This window comes from Physeter macrocephalus, chromosome 15 (assembly GCF_002837175.3).
Source record: "Physeter macrocephalus isolate SW-GA chromosome 15, ASM283717v5, whole genome shotgun sequence".
In the NCBI taxonomy this organism is placed as follows: domain Eukaryota; kingdom Metazoa; phylum Chordata; class Mammalia; order Artiodactyla; family Physeteridae; genus Physeter; species Physeter macrocephalus.
The window spans coordinates 24,623,339-24,634,581 of record NC_041228.1 but is presented as its reverse complement, the minus strand read 5'-3'; the positions used below and the strand labels follow the sequence as shown (position 1 = coordinate 24,634,581).

General features: G+C 32.1%; 1 protein-coding gene across 3 annotated transcripts in view; it reads right to left on the bottom strand.

Moving 5' to 3' along the window:
• Window positions 1-11,243, bottom strand: part of CSMD3 (CUB and Sushi multiple domains 3) — a 1,193,315-nt gene that overhangs the window by 786,613 nt on the left and 395,459 nt on the right. For all 3 annotated transcript variants that reach the window (XM_024129404.1, XM_024129405.1, XM_028500327.1), the window contains exon 6: window positions 5,896-6,008. In XM_024129404.1, the coding sequence (XP_023985172.1) occupies window positions 5,896-6,008 (113 nt within the window). The remainder of the gene's footprint in view (window positions 1-5,895; window positions 6,009-11,243) is intronic.

Below are 11,243 nucleotides of genomic sequence, written 5' to 3'. Positions count from 1 at the left end.
GAGCCATGGCCGCTGAGCCTGCGCGTCCGGAGCCTGTGCTCCGCAACGGGAGAGGCCACAACAGAGGAAGGCCCGCGTACCACAAAAAAAAAAAAAAAAAAAAAAAAAAAAAAAAAAAACACTAAAAATATCAGGGAGCTTCTAATGGTTGTTTAGATAGACTAATGGTTACTCTTAGACCATTTTGATTACTAAATATCTTCTTTTAATTATATTTATCGGTTGTATAGACATTATACTAATTAAGTTGATGAATCTCATAGACCAGATAGATAGATTTATAAAGACAGAAGTAAAAGAAGTTATTTTTTTAATCCCAAAATAATGTTTAAGTATTTCAAGGTAATTATTTAGCATTAAAGGATACTTGAAGATAAAGAGGTTATACTGTTATTAAAATCAAAAGGAAATAAAGTACAAGATTAGGAATTATTTTCCAACACTACAGGCCAATAGAACTTAACTTCCTATCCTCTTAAAACTCAGTAAATGAAAATAACTAGCTTACTTTATAAGCTTAAAATACTGCAGTTTGTCCATGTATGAAAAGGGGATTATTTTGAGATAAGGATTCAAATTTAGCTTATGAATTTTCCCCCAGAATGTACTCAATTAAAATTTAAATAATAGGGACTTCCCTGGTGGTTAAGAATCCTCCTGCCAATGCAGGGGACATGGGTTCGAGGCCTGGTCCGGGAAGATCTCACATGCCGCAGAGCAGCTAAGCCCGTGCGTCACAACTACTGAGCCTGGGCTCTAGAGCCCATGTGCCACAACTACTGAGCCCACGTGCCTAGAGCCTGTGCTCCGCAACAAGAGAAGCCACTGCAATGAGAAGACTGCACACCACAACGAAGAGTAGCCCCCGCTCGCTGCAACTAGAGAAAGCCCGTGCGCAGCAACAAAGACCCAACGCAGCCAAAATAAATAAATTAATTAATTTAAAAAATAATAATACCCTCTATTATATATATGCATATATTCACTGAATATTTCTTAAATTGTGCTGACAAAGCTGTGTCCACTGTCTTTATCAGAAATAGCCTATTGGGCCATGTGCTACATTCCCATGAAAGTAAACTATACCTAAACTGTCTAAACCAAAAGGTTTGATCTTCTCTTATTATACCATACTCCCACCTACAACTGTGAAATCATAAACATGACTCACATTGATAGTTATAAAATTAGAGGAGAGATTTCATGATTAGATAGTGAAATATGATCCCTCCATTTTTTAAAAAAATGTAAATATGAAGGTATAATAAGAAAAACTGGTGTCTAAACAAAATTAGAAAAAAATGTAATTAAACAGATTGCTTTGATGTTGTGCTCTATTTTTAAACTTGGACTTTATTTATGATTTTAAAAATTCTGTTATACAGAGGAAACCGTTTCTCAGTTACAGTTTTAACAAAATTCCTAATTTAAATTTTGGTTCTAAGGATAAGTGCTTTTTTCCTGGAGAAATATGGACACCCTCATTTGTGACAGTGAGAAATACAAAACCTAACATTTTCCTTTTAATTGTGATTCCTGGATTTAAATTTTATGTTTGGTCACAATTTTTTAACTATTTGTACCTCATTGTTAGTGTGTTTCTGACTCATTCCATATGGTTGATTGTTTCATAAAACAGCATCTTTATTGACTGCATGTCTGAATTTTACTATAAGAAATCTTAATGCCTTTTGATTTGCACAACAATAACATGTCTAGCCACTGTGACTATTTTTACTCTTTGGGAAACCAAGGCTCAAGACAATTTAGACAGTAGTTAGTAACTTCGCAGTTCAATGCTCATCTTCTGACCCCCAAATCCTATTCTTTCCCACTATATTACATCACATCCCTGATAATCTTATTTATTTTTGTTCAGTAACAGTGCACACACGTTTATGTCAACACATTTCCAACTGTAAAAAACAGAGTAACTAGTCTGAAGTTATTTCCCACTTAAATTATGTGCGTCTAAAATGTCAAGCAAGGGCCTCTGTGTAACTGGGGTTTATGGCAGTGAATTTTCAATACGATTTGAAAGTTTTGTCCATTAAACGTTTTTCTTACCAAAAAGAGGCACAGCTGATCCCAAAATGATAATCTCTTTTAGACCCTATATGAAATATTTTTCTACATAAATTGAAAATACACTGTATTACTATTGACATACCTTTGTTAAATTGAAACTGTCTCTAAAATGTTAACCTGCATAAGAAGAATCATATCAACAAAATTATGAAAGATAAGAGAAAAATCAAAATGTGATAAAAATCTATAAGAATTTAGAAGGCTTAATCTATAATATAGGAATATTCATATATTTAGATATTTGGAATCGATTAAATGCTGTAATTCCTAAATTTACATGCCAAAAACAATTTTATAAATATCTACAGCTGTAGTATCTTTGCACATTAAAAAAGTATGATATGCTGAATAACTTAAAATGAAAAATGCTGTAATAATTTTCACACTTGAATAACTGATCTTTATGGATAAAAATAATACTTTTTAATAAACACCATCTAAAGGTAAAATTTTCTCTATTGGACAGCTGTCATCTGAAAATCTCCTTCCAATTTAGAAATTAAGAAAACTTGATCAATTATTCATGTAAATGGAAAATAATAGATTTTAGGTTTATAATAAACATCAAGTGACAATAATATAGGGATTTCAATAAATAGAGAACTTCCAAATACCACAATTAATGAAAAGTTATACTATTTATGTGTGAAGTAGCGCTATTCAAGTTCTCATTAGAAGAGACTTAATGGAACTTGAATATAAGCATCTTATTTAAAATCAAAGACTAATATAGTAAAATGACATTGAAGTGATTTTCTTTGGGGGAAAATTGAAAATTTATAAGGAAAAATTTTGAAGCATAGAAGAGATAAGAATAGAGTTTTAAAAGAAGTGATTTCCAGTATAAATAAACTTGGCAGGGGCAGGAGCGGCTTTATTTATTTTAGATACATGTGAATATTTTCATTGTGGGACCTGGGGGAGGGAAAACATATTCTGTATCAAAGTCATTTCATTTAAATCATGATTTTTCTCAATACTTTTGAGTCAGAACACACTATATTTGTTAATGTGTTATCCTCAACCTCTACTTAACACGATTTAAATTATTATATCTAAAATAATAAAGAAGCCAGCCTATAACACAACTGAAAGGAGGTCCTATGGGGGAAAGCATGTTGCTGTGTCTATGTGCCTACTTCATCAATTACGGGATCAATTAAGGGACAAGCTATAAAAAATAGCTAATGGTATTTAGGAATCCTTAGGAGTTTTCAGTTAATGTTCACAGTATTTTATAAAGAATACAGATTAAACAGAAATGCTATGGGGAAAGTCATCAATCTTTGGAAACTTAGAACATTAAATGAACTGAAAAGACTAGGTAAATCAATAATAATTACTGAGTACTCAATAAGTATTTGAGTTATTAGGAAGCTGTGCTACATGGAGACTTGGTTGTGACTTTTGAATAGTATATTCCACAAAATTTTCTATCTTGAATTAGTTATAATTTAGACACCACTGAAATTATATGGTAGCATGGAACAATCTAAAAAACATGATTATCAGTTCATGCCAGATGTATTCAGCATGTCAGAATTATGAATTTTATAGCTATTTAAGTTAGCCTAGTAGAGTTTTTGTTAATCAAAATTTCTTTGCTTATAGTTTCAAGAACTGCTTCTCCAACTGAGCTTACGTTTAGGTAAAATATTATTTGGAGATAATGCAATTAGAAAAATCAAGCCTGAATCAGGAAAGTTTTAAAAGGATACAATGCAAAGGTGTGTTTTTATATATTAAAACTTTTCCTTGATTTTATTATAAAATTACAGCTTACACTTTCTCAGGCCACTTTATTCCCTCTACAGTGTGAAGATACAGATTACACCAAAAATTACCCTCTTTTGAGCTCTTTTCCTGCTGAAAATAGAAATAATTAATACCCCATAAAACACTTCCTTTCTATTTTACTACAGTAAATTCATTGATATGTTATTCTTCAGTGCTAAAACCAGACAGGCAATGCAGGAAAATCAAACTGAATCTTGAAAATACTATAAAAGTCAATTTAAGATTAGTGAGTAGAATACTGAAAATGATAATTAAGCACACAAATCTACTAGCAGCTTTGTACTACTGTCTTATAATGCAAAACAACCTATCTAAAGATACTAGTTTCATGAAACCATACTGCATAAAACAAACGAAATACCATTTTATTTTTTAAGATAAGAGATCTATGTTTGTTTGTTTTTTCTCTCCAGGCTGTACATTTAAATATAAAGTAAGTGCTACTTTATTTCTATTCAGATAAAGAGTAGAAGACGTCTTACTGAAAGATTCCATGAATCCAACAGAAAGGATCACCACATGAGTCAAAGATGATAGTCTTTTGAATTTCTGCCATGCCATCTGCCTTAATTCATTGAAGAGGGAATCAGAGCCATAAAATTATGTGAGTGGAAAACTCCACAAGGAAAGGGGTGAACCCAGGGATAAAGAGGCTCTACAACAGCTAATTATTTTCAATAAAAAGTCCTCTTATTTCTAAACTACACAAAAATTTTAGAAATTTAAATGGAAACTCAGTAAAATATGATTGCAAATTTAAAAGTGACACTGGTTGAAACTGATAAGATTCGAGTTACTATGCCCAAACAGTTATTTTTAATAAAATAAAGGAAAATAAGTTTTTCTATAAACATTTAGTTTTTATTTTTAAAATATAATGTTTTATGATGATAACAGATATGATAGACAATATATTCTCTCATGAGAGATGTTAATACAATGCATAGCTTTAAAAGCAAATTTGCATTCATGTTCCCATTCGAATTAACTACTTTACAAATAGAAATAGGTTTTTCTACAGTGGACTTTGTCTAAAATCTTTACTTTTAAGTTACAATCTTAGGAATTTTTATTACAGTGATACCCAATACAATATTACAAATACAATCACATTAATCTGTTCCTATTACTGTGAGAAACGTATTGATAGGGCATCTGTAGAAAGGTTACTGGTCTCCAAAGTATAAATTGTTGAAATTTGTATTCCAGAAAACAATATGTAGTCTAATACTATTTTAGATATTAACTATAAGCTGCCTAAAGTCATCATATTCAATTTACAAAGTGCTTCACCTGAAGATTATTAAAAAGGAGAGCACTAAAAAAACCAGATAAATGGAAATATTTAACTGTGGCAATATTCACTATTCTCTGAACAGTAGCTGATACACTGCTAAGAATAAAATGTATTATTAACACAAGTAGTCTGAGAATAAGTGCACCAAACCCACATAATATTACTAAACATTGTAGAAGCTACATTTTTATTAATACTCCATCTTCATAATAATCAAATTCTAAACAGAGTTTTTTCAAGTTAATATATAAAATACTATATCTCACTTATTCAAAACTTATACCTGTAGATAATAATCCTAACAAAGTTAATGAAAGTAACATTTTTGCAAAAACACTGTATATGGAAATGGATTTCAATTGATGAAGAGCCTATTTACAACTGCAGTTTTCTGCAGTGTTTTGTGGTGTATGTTTAGGTAGTAAGTTCAACTACTGAAGCACTTTATTAAAGGTAAATATTATACCTGTTACACATTACCTTTTAGAGGTTAACAATATTCTTTATTCTGGACAGTGTACTACAAAACTCAACTAACTTTTATAGTGTAATTTAGTTATGATCACAATATTGCCTCAGCAAGAAAATGACCATTTTTGCTTATTCAAATTACCATGTGTGAATGCTAAAGATATTTTGCCTCTATCATAAAATGCAGTTGTGTATACCAAAATAATTTTACACATCAAAGGAAAGGTATTCATTAAATATACCTTGATATGGAGCACTAAATCCACGATATCGGTGATTGCTGTCTGTAACAAAATGCAGTCTGAGCCAGTTTTTGTTGCTGATAATTGGTGGTGGTATATTCATTCCAGATAACCTGAATTATGGAAGACAACAAAAAAATTTTAAAAAGCTTTTAAGTAGTAAACATTTTCACTGAATTGGGACCCCCAAAAATGTCTACTTGTATACAATATTAATGAGTTTGCCTTGCTAACTTTTTAAGCAAAAGTGAAATAGTTATTTTAGGCATAGAAAAGTCAATCATAGAAGAGTGTAATTCCAAAATAGGCTATTCCAATCAGGCTGCATATATTAGTAAAATCAACTGTAAACTGCATATAATTTTGATTCTCCAAAATTTATTGAATAGACAATAATAAACATAATGGCTGCTGAGCTGACAGTGCTGGTCACAGCATAACCCATGTATGTATCAATACAGTATACTTACAAAACAGAAAGACTTAAAGCAATTGATATACTTTTTCCATTTAACATATTTTTAGCATTTCACATTCAATGGAAGAGTTCACAATTTCAATTCATAGAACAAGCACTATTTTAATGTAATTTCACAATATTGTATATTTAATGATTAGCTCTCATTATAGTGCATACTTCTATAAGGCACTGGAGGTCTGCTCCAACTGACAGACAGAAAACAGACTGTATTTTGGATATACAGTCACCACATATCTAGTCACAAAGGTAGCACTACATAATCTCCTTAAAGCAAAAATTTTAAACTATGCCCCAGATACTGGTCACAATTAATAGACGAAATAACTCTCTTGCTCTATTATCTTTTGAAGATTTCCAGCAAAGTAGTTTTGCTGATTTAATTCAACAAAGGAATACCACCCCTACATACCTAACCATTTAAATACTAGGTGTGTGTTATAAAGCCAAGGTAAAATACTCTCAAAAGACTATTACATCATGAAACAGAGTTTTAGAATAAGGTTTCCTAATAACTAGTATATGACAGATCTTTCCCGTTCTTCAAAGCTTACACTTTTCTTCATAGGAAGGCAAACTAGACAGCTGGGGTGTGTGTGTGCATGTGTTTGTGTGTTTGTGTGTGTGTGTGTGTGTGTGTGTGTGTGTGTGTGTGTGTCGGGGGAGGTGATTTCTTCTCTCAGTGCTTGGCAGTCATTCATTCTAGGGGACAGGTAGGGGAGATTGGAATATCCATCTTTGCACATGTAATCAGCAGGTGTAGACACAGTGATGCAAAAACTCTTTATCCTACATCCTCCCCCTTTATTTCCTAAAACTCACTTTTCCTAGGATATTTGGGAGATAGCCATCACTTTTAGTGGATGACCACCTGCTATAGCATAAAAATATGAATTCACATTTATTTTATCATTGTGCCCATGAATGAATAGAATGGGCTTGACAACATTACTGTGTAATCCAATTTTTTTGGATTCTAACATGAACAAGTTGTGTTCTATTCCATATAGTTCTCATTTCTCCACCAGCTTTGGCATGAATTTTCTTTAATTTTTCCCCATCAATGCCTTATTTCCTCTTTTCACAGGGGTGAATGTTTACTAGTCAAGCCGGCTGCTTTTTCATATCTGAATTGAGTAAAGACAGACATATAACATACCTGTATAATTTTAAAACTCAAGTTTTAAAAATTTACTTCATTACTTTCAGAAAATGCAGTACAGGTTATCTTTACTTTTGTTTGCTTGTTAGTTGGTTTGGTTCAGACAGCAATTCAATAAACAAAAAAACACAAAACTTGGATTTGGTACAATTATATTTTCAGTACAGTAGCATGTTTTATGCCAGATTTTGATTTACAATTTGATTCTCTTCAATTCCCCGATTCAATAAGCATAAACATCCATTTGGAAAAGTTTAAATTATTTCTGACAGGCTGCACACATTTCTAAATGTAATGAGAGTATAATACATGAATGGTTGTAAAAGACTAAAGAACAGAGTTTGGAGAATGGTCCTTAAAAAATCCAACAGATGAGAAGCAACTCAACAAGGATATCACGAAAAGTGTGAGAGGAAAGAAGATGAAACAGACAATGAAAAGGATAAACTTTCCATCTTTCTCAGGACCATCAAAGATAATTTCAGTAAGAGAGTGTAGTAAAAGCAAATAATAGCTACTATGGAACTATAGCTTTTAACCTGAATTCACCTTCAGGAATTGAGAAAGATAGAACTGAAGACATTACAGCAGCAGCAGCTAGAAACACAATGTACATGAGGTGGAGCAAAAATGGCAATTTAACAGAGGTGGAACTAAGAGATATTCCTGATAGCCTCAGTGCTTATTCTCATGAAGTGTAACTGTAGATAAGCCAAGACACTGAACTAGAAATAGAAAGCAAGTGCACCAAAGACTCATTTGCCATCAGAGAATGAAAATAGCTTCACTGGTTATAAGGGAATCACATGGAATTTCCTGACTGTGTTAACTTAGTATTGCTCACTATTTAAACATGATTTACACAGTATGACTTTGTGGCTTACGGAGCAATCTAGTAAATGAATTTACATATATCTGCAACACATTCCACATGTTATCAGGAGGTATGAGAAATGGAGGACTAAGAATATGTGCCACCTAGAAAGATTTCATTAAACTAATTAATTGAGATAATTAATTTCTTAAATACTAAAGGAGATATTTCATAAATATAAATCACTGTTAACCCTATATGACATTACTATGGTCATTTGAAGGTAGGCAATAGGGATTCATTCTAGTATAAAGCCAGTGAGAATCACCCCTTGGTACTGAAAAGATTAAGTATACTCAACAGTTATTTATTGAGCACTTACTATATGACAAACACTGATGCTAAGGGTTGGAAACATAATTGTAAACAACCCATACAAGATCTGTGGTCTTACAAATAAAGAAGGTAACATAAACAATTGAGTGAGATAATTTCAGAAAGTGGCAAATGATGTACCAAAAAAAAAAAAAAAAAAAGAGTAACCTGATAAAGAATGTCTAGAAATGAGGTTTCAATTGGTCTATTACCTTCTCTATTTTACACTGGAAATAGCCATACTCATGATTATATGTCACAAATTATACTGGATTTTAGGAGAATTAAATCAATGAAAATAATCGTAATGATAAATGTCATAAATCTGTATGCTACAACAGTTATTTGTACCCAAAAAGAATTTAAGACATGGTTTTTGTGTAATTAATAAATTTGAATGAACACTGTAAATTAATAATGATATAAAATTTCATTACATATTCAATATAGAATACTGAAAATAATACAGTGTAACTGGCCATAATTAATCTTTGCTAAATTTATTTTTATTTACATCATTTTCCACAGAAATAGTAACTAAATAATAAATTGATATTTAAAAATAATGCAACATTTTCTTTTACAGATAGTACCTTAGAGAATATGATCATAACCCTTAAAAGATTTTTTAAAAAATCAATTAGGTGTAAGAAGCCTGAGAGAACCAGAGGTCTTTACCATTTTTTTCAAAAGTTCCTAGAACTACTCTGAAGTTACACCTTTGGTTTATAACTCTCTTGACAGATACTCAGTGCTATAATCTGTTAACTCTGGTTCTCAACTTTCTCAAAATTAGCATTTGCAACAACAGGTGTCATCTTTGGTGGCTCTAACATCTATTTTTCAATCTGTCCAGTTCCCTAAGATCAGTCAAATCTAATGATCTGTTTTACCTCATCTTTAGTACCTATAGACAGAGTCAAACCTAAACACATGATTTTTCAAATAATCACATGCCTGATTCCTGTCATAGAGTATTCTGCCTATGCTCTTCTCTTAAGAGTTTTATAGTGCCTGGCCTTACATTTAGGTCTTTAAACCATTTTGAGTTTACCTTTGTGTATGATGTTAGGGAGTGTTCTAATTTCATTCTTTTACATGTAGCTGTCCAGTTTTCCCAGAACCACTTTTTGAAGAAGTTCTCTTTTCTCCATTGTATATTATTGCCTCCTTTATCAAATATAAGATGACCATATGTGCATGGGTTTATCTATGGGTTTTCTATCCTGTTCCATTGATCTATATTTCTGTGGCAGTACCATACTGTCTTGATTACTGTAGCTTTGTAGTATAGTTTGAAGTCCGGGAGCCTGATTCCTCCAGCTCCGTTTTGCTTTCTCAAGATTCCTTTGGCTATTTGGGGTCTTTTGTGTTGCCATACAAATTGTGAAATTTTTTGTTCTAGTTCTGTCAAAAATGCCGTTGATAGCTTGATAGGGATTGCATTGAATCTGTAGATTGCTTTGGGTAGTAGAGTCATTTTCACAATGTTGATTCTTCCAATCCAAGAACATGGTATATCTCTCCATCTCTTTGTATCATCATTAATTTCTTTCATCAGTGTCTTATAGCTTTCTGCATATAGGTCTTTTGTCTCCTTATGTAGGTTTATTCCTAGGTATTTTATTCTTTTTGTTGCAATGGTAAATGGGAGTGTTTCCTTAATTTCTCTTTCAGATTTTTCATCATTAGTGTATAGGAATGCAAGAGATCTCTGTGCATAAATTCTGTATCCTGCTACTTTACCAAATTCATTGATTAGCTCTAGTAGTATTCTGGTAGAGTATTTAGGATTCTCTATGTATAGTATCATGTCATCAACAAGTAGCGGCATTTCTTCTTCTTTTCTGATTTGGATTCCTTTTATTTCTTTTTCTTCTTTGATTACTGTGGCTAAAACTTCCAAAACTATGTTGAATAATAGTGGTGAGAGTTGTCAAAAGCTTTTTCTGCATCTATTGAGATTATCAGATGTTTTTTATTGTTCCATTTGTTAATATGGTGTATCACACTGACTGATTTGCGTATATTGAGGAATCCCTGCATTCCTGGGATAAAACCCACTTGATCATGGTATCTGATCCTTTTAATGTGCTGTTGGATTCTGTTTGCTAGTATTTTGTTGAGGATTTTTGCATCTATGTTCATCAGTGATAAGGCCTGTAGTTTTCTTTTTTTGTCACATCTTTGATTTTGGTATCAGGGTACTGGTGTCCTCATAGATTGAGTTTGGGAGTGGTCCTCCCCTGCTATATTTTGGAAGAGTTTGAGAAGGATAGGTGTTAGCTATTCTCTATATGGTTTCCTTATTTTCTTTTTCATTTATTTCTGATCTGATCTTCATGATTTCTTTCCGTCTTCTAACTTTGGGGGTTTTTTGTTCTTCTTTCTCTAATTGCTTTAGGTGTAAGGTTAGGTTGTTTATTTGAGATGTTTCTTGTTTATTGAGGTAGGATTGTACTGGTATAAGCTTCCCTCTTAGAACTGCGTTTGCTGCATCCCATAGGTTTTGGATCATC